The 16166-nt window shown below is 39.3% G+C and overlaps 1 protein-coding gene across 5 annotated transcripts in view; it reads right to left on the reverse strand.

The window, feature by feature from the left end:
- Positions 1-16166, reverse strand: part of STK39 (serine/threonine kinase 39) — a 292939-nt gene that overhangs the window by 12320 nt on the left and 264453 nt on the right. Inside the window, exon 17 of one of the 5 annotated variants that reach the window (XM_009182373.3) lies at positions 2128-2233. The exons of 3 other annotated variants lie outside the window; for them this stretch is intronic. In XM_009182373.3, coding sequence (XP_009180637.1) covers positions 2145-2233 — 89 coding nt within the window. In that variant the 3' untranslated portion in view covers positions 2128-2144. Of the gene's footprint in view, positions 1-2127; positions 2234-14863; positions 15317-16166 lie in introns of those variants that run through there. One more of the 5 variants, XM_017946624.3, reaches the window with a different exon arrangement.

The following is a 16166-nucleotide window of genomic DNA, read 5'->3' on the forward strand; positions in this document are numbered from 1 at the left end:
TTTACTGCCTTGTTCTGGGTCATCTGTTTCCAGTCTACTCTCTAATGTTCAGTCAAAAGCAGAGGTCTAGCCTACACTAATTCACAACCCTCTCTCCGGTGTACACGTGTATACACGAGGGCCAAATTTCCAGGGAATGTGTCAAGCAAGTTGGAGACTGAAGGGCAAGATGGAGCTGCCTGCATCTTAAACAATCATTCCAGAAACCACGCTCCCCAATTGTGAGTCTCACACCTTTGGGACATTAAAAATTCAGATTCTGTCTTCAGCTCAAAGCAAAAATAGCAAAACTGGCCACTTACCTGATTACTTATCCCAGCTGCTAGGCTTATTTTCAATTTGGTTGATTCTAATTTGTTGTAAAGTGCTATAAAACACCTTCATTTAACTGACATCACATAAAATTCAGGGTGATGCTAATTTTTTTTCCCGTAGCAACGCTCATTAAAAAGATGGGTGTCACTGTTTCCTCCCATCTCCTGACTGTGCACCTGGATTTCGAAAATAAAAATACTCCTTACCTGGAACGTGAGCTGAGAAGGAAGGGCTGGGTAGGGCTGGCTGTTGCTTTAGAGCTGCCTGAGCCTGTGCTGAGAACACTGACCTTTGTGTTGTAAGACACTCGAGTTTCTAGAAAATATGGGGTGTCTGAACCCTGCTTGCTCAGTAGCCACTGACTCATTTCAAATCCCTCTTGGTTTTCCCAAATAAAACTCATGCCCTTTGGTTTCTGCCGCAGACACTGTGCTATCTTCTTTGAACTAGTCCCTCCCTTCCCAGCCCACACTCTTTCTCTGTTATTTGGGCAAACAGGGACACCAACAATATGCACTGAGGCGCTCAGGGACTGTGGCCCTCAAGCCCTGTCACTATGGCTTTACCAACACTCCTCCCACCCACCTGTCACTACAGGGTATCTTTGTGGGAACAATGAATTTTTTTTCTATTTTTTCGTTTCTCTGTATCACACTTGAGGCTTGAATACCTGTCAGGGCTGGAAGTTTCTAGTTACTTTTTTTTTTTTGGAGAACATTTGGCCTAAGGTATGATAAGTATTGTTGTTTATGAAACTGTAACGGTATCATTAACAGCCACATGGAAAAGACGCTGATGCTCAGTACCTCCCTGAATCTAAATAGAGAAGGAAATAAGATCATCCTGGGGGTAATCCACTGGAGGCAAGGCAGCAGAGCCGACACTTTTTTGGCAAACTAAGTCAGGCATTCTCCAGACACTGTTTTCTGTATACATTCCTTGCACTATTCAAATTCTCCACATTTTTTAAATGTAATTTCAACTTTTGTTTCAGCTTCAGGGGTTCATGTGCGGGCTTATTACCTAGGTGTATCGTGTGATGCTGAGGTTTGGGGTATGACTGATCCTGTTACCCAAGTACTGAGCATAGTACCCAGTACTTTTTCAACCCTTGCCTCCCTCTCTCCTTCCTCCTCAAGTAGGCCCTGGTGTCTGTTCCCTTCTTTGTATCCACGTGTACTCAACGTTTAGCTCTCACAAGTGAGAACATGAGGGATTTGGTTTTCTGTCCCTGTGTTAATTCACTTAGGATAATGGCCTCCAGCTGGATCCATGTCGCTGCAAATGTTAAGATTTCGTTCTGTTTCATGGCTGTGTGGTATTCTGTGCTGTATATGTACCACATTTTCTTTACCCAATCCACTGCTGATAGGCACCTGGGTTGATTCGATGTCTTTGCTATTGTGAATAGTAATGTGATGCACATATGCATGTGTGTGTCTTTTTGGCAGAACAATTTATTTTCTTTTGGATACACACCAAGTCATGGGATTGCTGGGTTAAATACTAGTTCCGCTTTAAGTTATTTGAGAAATTATTCACATTTTGACAGTTGGAAAAATAAGTTATATATGACATTTACAGTCTACATCTATATTCTGAGTAATTAGTCAAAAGATACACTTTTTCCTGAGGTACCAGCTTATTTCACACCAACCCCATGTTCTGGTGACAGTGAGTTAATTCACTTAATTTTAGCTGTTTCCAAACACAAGCTATGGGGAAAAGAGAACCAATGAACACGGAGTCTAATGTGCTACTTCCAACAGTAAAAAATTTCTAACATTAGACAAAAGCATGGTCTTGGGTTACCTGACAAGGTGATGACTTCAAAATATTGTTTTATCCAAAGAGACACCCTGAATAGATTGATGCAGAAAGGCAGCATGAGATTGCAAAGAAAGAGACAATCCAAGCTCTAAGTAAGGAGAAAAGGAGATGGTATGAGGGTAGGTTTCTTACGGATACCGCTAGAACAGTAATATAAAATTAACATTTTATTTTAATTAGATTTCTTTGAAATACAGCCACACATACAGAAAACTTACTAACTCAGTTTGGGACAAAATAAAAGATTCACCCCATTATTTTCCCTAAACCTCCAGGCTCTCATCTTCATGGGATGCACTGTAGCACAGTGTATAAGAACCTGAATTCCTGAGCCAGGGTGCCAGGGTTCAAATCCTCCTCCTGCTCACAGCTGTGTGACCTTCCTGAACGAAGTTCACTTAGCCTCCTCTTTGTGCTCAAGGCCATGCATTGGTCATTGCTGAAATGATGATATTAATGGTGCCTACCTGATAGGGTTTGTTTTGAGGATTAATTAACACACATAAAGTGCTTAGAATAATGCTTGATGTATAGCAAGCGGTTAATAAATTATTCTTCTCTGCCCTGGACAATGGCAATATCTTATCTGGTTTCCTTGCCTTCTGTCTTACCTGCTGAGAGCCCTCTTTCTCATACTCACCAGAGTTACTGGAGAACCTGAGTGTGTTACCTCCTTGAGCAATGCTGTTTAACTGTTTCCATCAACTTCAGGATAAAGTCCAAATTTTTAACATGGTCAATGAGAGCCTCCATGGTCTGGCCTTGGCTAACCACTCCAGCTTATCTTTTGCCATTTCCTACCCTGAATCTTCCCAGGAAAGGCTCTATAACTCCATTATCCTCCAGCTCTCTATCCCTGCTCTTATCATCATGTACTGAAATAATCTGTCACAGATCTGATTTCCTCACTAGATTCAAACTCTGAAAACCCAGAAAAAATTGTATTCATCTTTGTAAAACATTCATCTTTGAAATATATCCACATATGCAGAAACCGATGACTTCTTACCACCTCCATTGCTGCTCCCCAAGTGAGACTACCACCAACTTGCCACTAGACTCGTGCAGTAACCTGTGGTCTCACTGCTTCCACCCCGGTCCCTCAATGGCCTAGGCTTCAACCAGAGGGCAGGGGAGGCTTCTAACATGTAGACAAACCATGTTACTTTTCTATTCAAAACCCTCTGTTGGCCTTCCAGCTCTGAGTAACGCCATGGTCTCTACGATGGTCTACCAAACCCACCTGATAAGGCCTCCTGCTCCATCTCTCCTCTTATCCCTCACCACTCTCTCCCTCCCTGCTCCTGCTCCAGCCACAGAGCCTCCATGCTGACCCTGGAGCATTTAGGGCAGGGGCTCGCCCAGAACCTCTGTACCTGCCATTCCCTCTCCCGGAAATGTTCCTCCTCCACAACTCCATGACTGCCTCCCTCCCTTCCTTTCAGTTTCTCCTCAAATGTCCGTGGCTACCCTATTAACACACCCCACCACCCCCTCACTCTCTCTTTACCCAGAATTTTTCTTTCTCACAGCACTTACCACCTCCTAATATGCTATATATTTATGCATTATTTTTGGATGTGGCCCTTTACCTACTCCACATACCCAGAAAATGAGCTCCAATGAATACAGGAACTGTTTTGTTCACTACTATGTTCCCAGTGCCTGACACAGACGGATATCAATCTGTATTGAATACATGAATAAATGGAAAAATGAATCTTTGTGACATCAGTGCCCAGTACAATGTCTAGTACACTGTATTTGGTAAATATCCTCAAGGCCTTCTCCCCAGACACAAGCTCACAAAAGTATGTATACAATTTAGAGGATTCTAACACACTAAGAATCCCACATTGAGACTCTCTGAAAGAAGAATTATTCCTGTTTTGGAAAGTTTCTACAAACATTTGTCTCCTAAGCAATAATCCGATTCATTTGCCCTGTTACGGAAAAGTAAATATGGCCTGAGAAAGACTCTGTACTTCTATATTTGAGTCCTTGTGGATGAACTGCAACCTAACTTACTAAGTAGACAAGATTGAAAACCTAACTTAGGAGTATGAGCCTGTAACAATCGCTGAGTCCTGGCCAATCTCAGCAGCCATACTTCAACGAGTCATACACTGCTGGGTGTTCAAACTGTGTTCAAATACGGCTAATGCCAAGCTGTAGCCAATCCAGTTGTTTCTGTACCTCACTTCTGATTTCTGTATGTTACTTCACGTTTTTTGTCCATAAATTTGTCTGACCATAAGGCACCCCTGGAGTCTGAATCTGCTATGATTCTAGGGGCTGCCCAATTTGTGAATCATTCATTGCTCAATTAAACTCCTTTAAATTTAATTTGGCTGAAGTTTTTAACAGATGGTGTCAGAAGTGGGATCCGAAGAAGAGCTTCTAATGACACCAGGAGCACTGAGTGAACATGCAAGGTAACTGCAGGACCCACTTGTATCCATTGATCTTTCGGAGCAGCTGGAGATTGTGGGTAAGTTCTCTCTTAGATTTTGGAGCTCCAGTGGATTTGTGTTTTGAGCTCTCTGAGTTTCTTTGAGCAAATTTCTGATCCAAACTGGGTTTGGAAGTCATGACAGAAATTGGACTGGGTCTAGGAATGGATTTAATCTGGTAACTAACTGGCCTGGATCCAGTTAGAGGCCTCTTACATCAGACTAGGTCAGAAAGAAAACTGGTAGCAAATGATAATATTGTAGGGGTGTACAATTTGTTTCTTAAAAATTTGTGGGGATTTTTGTGTTCTACCCCTTTGTTTCATTTTTCTTGTGCACGTAGGTAGGAAAAAAACTATTGGTTAAGTTTATCAAGGGAACCCTAGAGGAAAGTCAATATTTTAGGTAAAAATGAGATTCTTAATTTCTGAAAAACTAACTTCCTTCACGCTTACACATTAGGCACAGAAAGCAGTGGAGTCTTACAGAAATGGCTCTTACTAAAGTTAACTTACTGTGGAATGTTCCGAATAAACAATGCATGGAAGTGCATTTAAAAATGAAAAGTTAAATCTGCTAATCTTTCAGCTTAGTTACTATCCCAATACAAAGGAAAAAGACTGCAGCACCAATCAGCTGCCTTTGGGTAAGTAATGGGGTACATTTTACCTGAGTAAAGGATAGGATTGGGTTAGAGGCCCTCCCCTCAGTAAAGTCCCTCTCGGTTAAAAATGGATTAAAGATGACAGGGCCCCATCAGGGGCAAGTTTGAGCCTTGTCAGTTCAATGTTGAGTGGCTGATGTCTGTGTTTTGTCTCACGTATTTCACTGTGGCCAGAACAAAAAATGTTAATTGGGTTACCCCATGCAACCCCTTGGGCAGCAACTTGCAAAACTGAGAGGCTTTTGCCTGTGGAAACAAACAAACAAAAAAAGACGATTTTCCTTTATGATGTGGCTTAGCCCCAGGGCTACATTGTGGCAAGCAAGGTCACTAGGGCTGCTCAGGGAAGGGGAACCCAGAACCTGGCATGTTGGCAAAAGGGTAAGAATTTCTTACCAGTCAGACTCTGGCCTCTCTCTGTGCAAACTGGTTAAATGAGTGGTAAAAGTCACCGTTTATCTCTCTGCAAAGTTTTACTTACTACAAAAAAAAAAAAAAATTCTGAGGTTGACCTTGAGCTATAGTAAATCTGGTGTGTTCTGTGTGTCTTTCCGCCTTGTTCTGCCATAAAGAGGGGTATCTTAGGATAAAATGTGTGCCTAGGACCCCACAGGCCTGCTGTTGAAGACGGCCGGGCAAACTGGTCAGTTAGGCCCCTGGGAGCTTGACCTTGTAACCATGTGGCTTTGCATTCTCTTTTCACAATGGTGGCCTGGGTGCAGGGTTCAATTCCTGTCTTTGGGAATGAGTACTTTCTGGTATGATAACTGGGTGGGCTTTACCATTTGTTTATTCTCTTCCCCTCCACGAACCATCTTAAACTTTCCTTTTTCTGAACACATTGGTCATTTGGCTAGCCAGGGTTGGGTAATACAAGATTTAAAAGGACTTTTTGTAAAAAAGTGCTGTAGTTCAAAGTTAGCTTAATAAAAAGTAGATATTCAAGCTCTAACAGCCTGGGACTCCTTGGGAAAAACAGGAGGTGTCAGAGACCTATTTGAAAAAAATCTGTTTTCCTCATGGAACCCCAGCAATTAGATATGGATAAATCTCCCTCAAAATCTAAGGGTCTGGTCTTTTTGGGATCCAGGATCTGGTGTAAAAATAGGATCGTTAATTTTTGGGCAGCTGTTTTGCCTTCCAGCTGTGCCAGGTTATTAGGGCCTAGAAACTGCACACTTTCCTAGCCCTGTTCTTCCAAGGACTCTACCCTAAAGCCAGTAATCCAATTAAAAAAATTTAAAACTGGCAAATAAAACATTTATCTGTGTAGTTATATATGTGTTGTGTGTGTAATGTTTATATAAAAGAGCTCTAATTAATTGTCTTTAAGAAACATAAGTGCTTAAATATTTTGTCAGAAAAGTAAAAACTGTAATGTCTTAGTTCATGTAACTTTGGGAAATAAAAATGGCTTTAAAGATTATTGGTAAAATAAAGACATTTGGACTAAATTAGGCAGGTCAGATACTAGGTTTGCTAAACGCTTTAAGGTCATAAACTGCTTCTTACGCTTTTGAAATTGTTCAGTTTTCCTATTTTGGAGCATTAGATTCTAGATAAGGCCTGGGGACATGCGGAATTAGCCACGCCCCCTAGCTATGCAAAGAAGGTTATAAAGAAAATGGATTTTACACAAGAAAGGATCTTGTATGGTAAATTCTTGTCCTAAAGTAAAATAACTGGCTGTTTAAAAAGAGGGATGTTCAGGACAAGTCAAAATGTCCAAAACATGGTTTGTGTAAGTCGTGAAAAGATTTGTGAAAGAAAATTTATACATCAAAAGTCGCTGAGTTACCATTATAACACGTGATTGAGACTACTGAAAAAACAGTTTTACACGCAAGGTGTGCGAGGAGAATGAAATTCGTTTTTGGTAAAAGATTGTAAGATGGCATAGGAATGTAAATTTTGCCTAATTTAGAGGGTTAAAGGATTGTTTTAAATTTAGTAAGAATAAGTTCAAGGTTTGAACAGTTGTGGAAAGTCTGTAAAAATTAATCATGTAAAAAAATTCTGTGTGTGAATATATTGACTAAATGTAAAGGTGTATTTTCTGTAAATTGAACATTGAGATAAAAGCACAAACAGGATTTTCTTAAAGCACTAATCTGCTCTTTAACAAAAATTTGTAAAGGGTTATAAAAGGTTTATGAGAAACTCACCTTACGGTTACACTGATTAAGATTGGGAAGGTTTGTCCATAAGGTTTTATTAAAAATTGGGGTAGACATTAATAGTACACTAATGTAAGGGTGAAATCTGACTTTCTCTCTTAAACAAATTTTCATGTAATATTAAAAGATAATAAAAGATTTTTGTTTGCCTTTTGAATAAACTACTGGAAAAAAAAGAAGGCAAAGACAAGAGACAGACTGTTTGAAAAGCTAAGTCTTCCCTCTATCAACAAGTAAAGGTTTTTGCCTTTAAAATTTTTTTAAGTCATCATTTTGGCAAAATGAATGACTTATGTTAACCTGGAATTCTATTTCATAATACCAAGTGTTTTAAAACTTTAATATATTTGATAACCTTTCCAAAATCAAATTTCAGCTTCAAAATGGTCTTTTCTGACCTCTAACTTTGAGATGCTACAGAGGGCCCCCAAAGCATCTAAAAGAAAGGCGAGCAATTATTTAACATGTTTAGCTACACAGGAAGCATTGTCAAAAATAATAAAAAAGTTTAATCTTCTTCAGCTTACATTTTAGTGAATGATATTAATATATGTTCCAAAATTGTATGGGATTTCTAAAATTCTAATATGTCTGAGTATATGCTATCAATCATAATTATGGTTATTATGTTGTTATTGTAGACCACAGAAATAACTACATTTCTTTGTCAATTGTATTTTTAACTATAACTGTTTAAAGTCATTTCCATGGTTAAGTGCTTAATGCTGATGCAGTTCCTGAAAACTTCACAAGCATGCAAAATGTTAGAGTATAGTGTCTCTTAGGAGGTTCACGAAAGAATGGAAAGGACCCTAAAAGCACTCTTGAATATAGGTTTCTAATAACTTTACAATCACATCATTCAAACTGGGTAAGGATTCCTGGAATTTTAATGAAAAGACTGGGTTATCAAGTAGAACAAAAATTTATTTTCATAGTAAATCAGCTGATATTGAAATTGTTTAGATATAAAATTTGAAGGAACTCCATGATCTAAGTCAAATTACCTATGATAACCCATTAGTTATCAGTACTATTCACCTAATTTGGAGAAACAACTAGTATTCAAAAGTTAGAATGTCTAATGTTACTCATGGAGAACCATCATGGCCACCTTGTCCTTCCTGAGTCTTTAAAGCTTTTGTTATTAAAAGTTGTGCATGTCATGACTCATCATGGAAAAGATAAAATGCAAATAAACTACTCTTGGTTCACCTCAATTGAGTATTTGGTATCATATCCTAGGCAAACATGATTTCAAAGGCTGACCATTTTCATTCAGTTTTTTTCAGAGATGACAGTCTAGGCCACCCCAACCACATAAACCACTGAGACTAGCAGAGGAAATCTACAATAGAATGTAGATGATGGGGATAAGGAGTATCAGAGAGGCCTCAAGACCAGGTGTAAGGACTGTAACTCACACTACTAACCTTCCTCTTACAATTTCCCCCTAGGAAAAGAGATCAACCAATCCAGAAGAACCATTCCCAGGTGGATTCAAGTAGTGCAAAAGGTGGACTGTAGTGGATACTGTGGTGTGCTGCCCAGATCTTCTCTTCAGGAATGAGGCAACTATTCTGCCATCTGCTGGCATTATTGGTGGCTGGTAACCATCCAGTTTAGTTCTTCTTTGGGAATTCTCCATGGCCACAGAAAGCTGTCTCAGCCAAGGTCATGCCCTCTCTTCAAAGGCAGCCTGCATTCATGAATGACTGGTCATGATAGTAAAAAGACCCCAAGGCAGGACAATAGTAAAAATAGTAAAAAGTCCAACAGTAAAAAGGCCTCAAGGCAGGACAACGCTAAGGGTCATCTCAGCTTCATTCCTCCCTTTGCTGAAGGAGGCATTTGCTGCAGTTCAAACACAATTACTCTATCTGCCAAATTCTACTTCCTTTATTCCCTCACAGATGCTGATCTTGAAAGCACTCCTCAAAAACCTACCTGCATACAAATCTATGCCTCTCAATCTTTTTCCTCGGAAACCCTAAAGATTCTGCATATAGGGAAGGACACAGTATAGTCACCTTAGAAGGTATTTCTCATGATCAAATTTATGAAAGTGCAAATAATAATTAAAAGTAGTGAGTATACTACATGCAGTTTTTCCTGGGATTTCACTTACTAGAATTCTGGATAGTGAGGAAAAAAAAGTGGTTAGAAAAAATTGTAAAACTGCCTTTCCAAAAATTATTAAGAGGGAGATCTAATCTAGTCAATCTCTCCTCTTGCCTTTAGCTTTCAAGCTGCCTTAATTTTTTCTGGGCTTAGGCCAGCTAACTTTGGAAGATAGTTAGGTTATGTTAATAGTTTAAATGGTAACAGGACTTCCCAGAAGCTCAACCACCTTTGTAAAGCTAATGAGAGACCACCAGGCTAGGGGGAGGAGAAGAGCCTGAATTCTGGTAAGGTGCAGAAATAAATGATTGCCAGCCATGCCTGTAGATAACATCACTACTGTAGATTGGCCTTTTCAGATTTTCAGGTTTTTTGCATGTCTGACGTCCATGACGCCACCTGGACCTGCCAAACTCTGCTCCTATGGCCCCACTCAGAAGCAAGTGAGCTCAAGAGGACAGCTTTGAACCCCCTATGATTTTATCTCTGCCCCAACCAATCAGTAGCAAGCACCCATTTCTACCCACCTACATCCCTTCCTCCAAACGGCTTTCGAAAAACCCCCTAGCCTACAAGCCTTCAGAGAGACTGGTTTGAGGAACAATTCCTCCCACGTGGCATGGCCAGCCTCATGTCAATTAAACGATTTTTATTATTATTTTTTTTTACTGCAATGCCGTGGTCTTTATTTGTGCAGTGGGCAGGAAGAACCCATTGGGGTGGTTACAATTCTAGGAATGTTACAGGTACTATGGATATGCAGACTTTAAGACTAAAATGCCAAACAGACTTGAGTATTAGTATTATTTACATATAGAAGGGATATATGAGAAATAAAGAAAACATAGAAATACACCTGCCATTCTCCTTACAGTTCAGGTAAGTTCCAGTTTATTAGTATTATTCGGTCATAGTGCAAATGTCTGATTCAGTTTGGCAAAACAAAACTGGCTGATACTGAATCTGTTCTTTAAAACATTACCATAAAATTGGTATTGTGATCCTGAATTTCCTTTAATGTGTTTAAGGTACAGTTTTATGAACTAGCTGACAGTGTGGTAATGGGAAGTGTCCAATAATCATTATGTTATTATTGCTCATTTTGAAAGCAATGAAAAGGTGTAATCAATAAAAATGTATCCTAATGTAGCTTACAGAGGTGATGTACTGGTAAGCTTATAGTTTAATTCCTCTTCAGGATAAGGATGAAGAAAGTAGAAATAAAAATACTGTATGAAAAATGGCTAAACTTGAAGTAAAGTCATGTTTACCAAGAATACTCAAAATTCATCTGAGTTGAAGGTAAGAATTAATTTACTTGCTTTGGAAAGAAAAAAGTGGGGCGGGGGGGACTGTTGACTGGCAGCCACAGCTGTTGAAAAGTACTTTGTTTCTTTGAAAACGATTAAGAATTCTATAGGTGTCTTAACCAGGGGTTTTCAGTCTTGGAACCCTCTGAATTGTAGGCAAAACTTTGTGTGCACATTTCTGGGTAGAGGGTGTGTGGCTATAACTGCCCAGCGGGTTCACCTTGGCCACTGCCCAGACAGAGCCAATTTATCAAGACCAGGGGAATTGCAATAGAGAAAAAGTAATTCACAGAGCTGGCTGTGTGGGAGACTGGAGTTTTATTGTTACTCAAACCAGTCTCCTACAAGCATTTCGGGTTGGGGTTTTCAAGGAAAATTCTGAGGAAGGGGCTTGGGAAGTAGGGAGTGCTGACTGGTTGGTTTGGAGATGGAATCACTGGGGGTTGAAGTGAGGTTGCTGTCTTCTGTCCCTGGGTGGGATCACAGAACTCATTGAGCCAGATTACTAGTCTGGGTGCTGCCAGCTGCTGCACTGAGTGCAGGGGCTGCAAAATCTCTCAAGCGCTGATCTTAGGTTTTACAATAGTGATGTTATTCCCAGGAGGAATTTGGGGTGGTTCGGACTCTTGGCAGCCAGAGGCTGCAGGGCCCCTAAACCGTTAATTTCTAATCTTGTAGCTAATATGTTAATCCTACAAAGGCAGACTGTTTCCTAGGCAAGAGGTGGTTTTTTGGGAGGTGCAGGGGAGAGGGCTTTAACTCTTAAACAAAATTTTCAGAGTTCAACTATAAACTAAACTCCCTCCCAAGGTTAATGGCCTACTCCCAGGAATGAACAAGGACAGCTTAAAGGTTAGAAGCAAGATGGAGTCAGGTCTGATCTCTTCCACGGTCATAATTTCCGCAAAAGTGGTTTCAGGGCATTTACTAGATTATCAGTGGGGCCATGTCCTTTGAAATCTTTAACAATTACTTTCCTAAATACTTCCTAACATCTTTTCTTATACTAATGTAAGCAGCTTAGGGGTGAGGCTTTTTGTCTGTTTGCTTAATAGCCTTAACTGAAGTATAACTAACCTATCTCGAGCTGCATGTTTTTCCAGTGTGAGTTTGAACATGTGTACACACTCATGAAACCATCACCACAATCAAATAATGAATATGTCCATCAGTTTTCCTGTGTCCCTTTGTAATTCCTCCCACCTTCCTCTTCCTGATCCTCTGCTGTCTCCAGGAAACTACTGATCTGTTTTCTGTCACTATAGATTAGTTTACGTTTTCTAAATGTTACACAAGCAGAATCATCTAGTACCTACTCATTTTATCTAGCTTCTCTCACATAATTATTTTACTTAGCAATAAAAAGGAATGAATTATTGATCATGATTATTTTTTATTCATCAATAAAAAATATGATCATGATCCATGATGGAACATGATCAATAATTCATTCATTTTTATTGCTAAGTAGTATTCCACTGTATGCTATACCAGTTTGTTTACATATTCACCTCTTGATGAATATCTGGGTATTTGTGAGTTCTGCTGTTACAAACACAGCTGTTATTAACAATCATGTACAAATCTTTGTATAGATACACATTTTCTTTTTGCTTGGGTAGATACCTAGGAGTAAAATGGCTGGATCACATGAGAGAAGTATTTTTAATTTTGTAAGAAACTACCAAAATATTTTCCAGAGTGATTGTACCATTTTTACATTCCCACCAGCAGTGTATGAGAGTTCTAGACATTAGAACTTACACACTTGCTAACACTTAGTATGGTCAGTCTTTAATTTTAGCCATTCTAATAACTCTGTCGTGGTATCCTGTAATAATTTTACTCTGCATTTCTCTATCTTTTCATGTGCATATTTGGTGAAGTCTTTTTAGGGCTACTTTCTGACAATAAAGGTCTTAAACATTCCCATAAATACAAGTATAGTTTTGCGGAATTAGGCAGAAGGCTCTTTCTAAAAAGAAACAGAAGTCTTTATTAGGAAAACATAGGTGTTTCTTAATCCGAGAGGTAAAACGTTCTAAGAGTGCCTATCAGGCATTCTTGCAGGTCATCCAGTAGATGAATAAAACATACATAGAGGCATCAGGCATAGCTCAAGCAGCATCATTCTGCATCTTGCAAAGTGTGCTGGAGCTTCTTGTACAGTTCAGAAACCTTGACTCTCTTCTACGGATTTTAAAAGTATTGGTCATGAGTTTGAATATAATTAAACAAAGGAGAAGAGGAAATGATCACATCGTGGAGGGAAGAAGTGATATGACACAGGGAATCCATTCAACTTTGATTTCTAGAGGCACAAAGCAAAGTCTTCCCAGGTCTCTTCTGTCTGTAGCAAGAAGGTTTTATTTACTTATGCTACATGTCTGGATGCCAAGAGTTTTATATCCAGCAGCACATTCTGGAAATATTAATAAGACGATATGCATATAAGTCAAAATACTCTAGGACTCTAATGACAATCTCACAACCACTGTTGAGGGGAAGGCTCACATGTAGCTAGTACTACAAATTAAAACAGTGGGCCAAATGTTCTGCAATATAGTCTATGTATAAGACCAGAAATAATTTGTGTCTCTTTCAATGCATATAATCACTTGATTAAAAAACAAACGCTTACGGAAATAAGCCTCAAGTTCTCTTTATGATCTTGTCACATGAACCATGTGAATTCCAGAAAAGTTCTAATCAGTCACAAGACATATACCAAAGGAAAAGAAAAGGCAACGCATAACTTCACAGGATCAACTTTTTTGTACAGTCACTCTCACTTTACTTTGATCCGTTTTATAGAAAGGTGCTTTGATAGTCACCTATTAATAGGACACACACAGCTTGAGATTTAACCTAGTGGCTTCTGGACTGGGAAAAGCTTTGGAAAAGTTAAAATTAATGAGACAGTAAATCTACGGATATCAGGAACACTACCTAAATTACGGGCCAACGCAGCCAACTGAGGCAGAGCCATCTGGTGTAAGCACAAAGCCCAGGGAAACCGCAAGGACTCTGAGCCCAGCACATGGTGGCAGTCTTCCAAGCAGAGGCTCACACATGTGGCCAGTCACGTGGAGGAGGAGGGAGCTAAGCCTCTGTTTATATTATGCGGCACTGCTCTGGGGAAGGACATCCACTTCATTTCTTGTTTTTTTTTTAATGTGTAGTAATTTCCAAAACCTTTAAAGTAAAGGTTTTATCTTCATTACTTCTTCTTCTTCTTTTTTTAATGTGTAGTAATTTCCAAAACCTTTAAAGTAAAGGTTTTATCTTCATTACTTCTTCTTCTTTTTTTAATGTGTAGTAATTTCCAAAATCTTTAAAGTAAAGGTTTAACAGCTAGTGAAAGGTGCAGAGTAACAGAGAATAATTCACTTCTTGAATAATAAGAAATCAAATCAATTCATGGATGTGAACTAAGACCTCACTCTAGGTTAGGCCACAGAGTAAAAAAAAAAATAAGGAAAGACTTGAAATCTAATCCTGTTCATAGTATTTAATATGAGACTTTAGAAAATCACCTTCTTTGTGCCTTAGATCAGTGAAAACTCAAAGTAGCCAGCTGCCAAAACATTCGTTGCAGGTCCACATGAGGTATGGAGTGTGCACCAGAACGTAAGTCAACCATTGCTTCCTTCATTGAGAAAGTCTTGCTACCGAGAAAAAAAGTCAGCTGAATTGTACAACGTGCTTAATAATGTAGCTGGTTGACAGTGTGGCTCAAGCCAGTACATGGATCACACTGTAAGTGGCACTGCTCTAGACTTTTCCCCAAGTAATATTATCCTGCTCTTCTTCCTTCTACCATTCTTAATGGATTGGTTTGGATCAAGTATAAGAAAACTGAGTATTTTATATAGTTTCTCTAACAAGGTAAAATGTTTAAAGGGAACTTTTTGCAGAAACTTCACAATCAGTGGTAGAAGAAGAGAAGAATTCTAGGAAAGTGGAAAGAACTTACGGAATACAAAAAAATCAAATGCTTCATTAAAAAGTTTATTGTCCCAGTGTCATATTCAATTTAACATTTGTCTTGTATTTTAAATTTTTCAACAAATTATTATTAACTGCTGCAAGAAAATAAGCTGGGATGGGTTTGGCTGACTTTTACTTTGTACCTCCAGCTTCAAATCTTATTTCCCCGTGCAAAGGTCTCATTTTAACACATGATTAAATCTGAAAGATCACCCCAATAACCTTCTCCTTCCTCCACCCCTCCCACAGCCACTGCCATCATCCTTCTTCTCTGATCCAAGGTAAGTCACACCTCTCCTTGAAAGACAACATACAGAGATCTTGCAGATGACATAAGGGGTGGCATGGGCAGCTAACTGTTTCTAGTTAGGGTGCTGGTGGCAGAAATACTCAGTGCTGATGTCCTTGCCAGAAAGTTGAGGTACTGGCTAGTAGAGCTGAGACCCACTGGGCAGCCTGCAAGATACAGTTGGTGAAGTCATTGTGAATTGAGAGGTTAGTCAACACGAAATCTGTATACTAAGTTAAAGCCTAACAGTCCTGCCACAGGACACAGAGAAGTCGGCTTGAACATTCTTGTTATAGGCATCCCAATATTTGTTGTATGGTATAAGTCTACAACTATTTATTTATTTTTTTGATTAGTCATCCTTTTAGTTTGCATTAAACCCTTGTGACACCCATGAGCTTTCAAAAAGTGCATTCAAATAAAAAAAATTTAAGTGCTGAATTTATTTTCTCCAGAAAGGCATGTAACTCACATAAAATGTCTGTCAATATTTTCCACCCATCTTGGAGGCTACAGTTATAGCACTGATCCCTCCAAAAACAAGAGACACAAGTTGGCGGACGAAGCATCAGAATCTCCTTCAAGAGGCAGCACTACTTTTGATAGGTTATTCCTTAAGAAGGCGATGTAACAGGCACAGCTGCAGGAGGTATGTTTATATCACTCTGCAAGAGGTGCCTTTTTTATTCTACACTCTCAGAAATGCCTTAGTTTGGATGATAAATTGATGTGGTCACTCTCCTTACAAGGGAGCTGGACTGAGGCTCCTTCACAGTAGACTCATCTGTCACCTCTAGATTCTCAGTCATTACCCAACACTGAGCTGGCATCTAATAGGCACTAATGAATTAACAAATGAAAGACTTGGGAGTAGCTGGTAGCCAAGAATAGGAAGTACTTTTTCAGAAGCTGCTATTTTCCCCCTACAAAGATGAAGATAGGTAGAGCTGATCAGGGTAAAGAAAAGCTTGTCTTCAGATCTCCAGCTTTCACTTTATGTTACCCCATCTCACAGAA

This window comes from Papio anubis, chromosome 10 (genome assembly GCF_008728515.1).
Source record: "Papio anubis isolate 15944 chromosome 10, Panubis1.0, whole genome shotgun sequence".
Taxonomy (NCBI): Eukaryota; Metazoa; Chordata; class Mammalia; order Primates; family Cercopithecidae; genus Papio; species Papio anubis.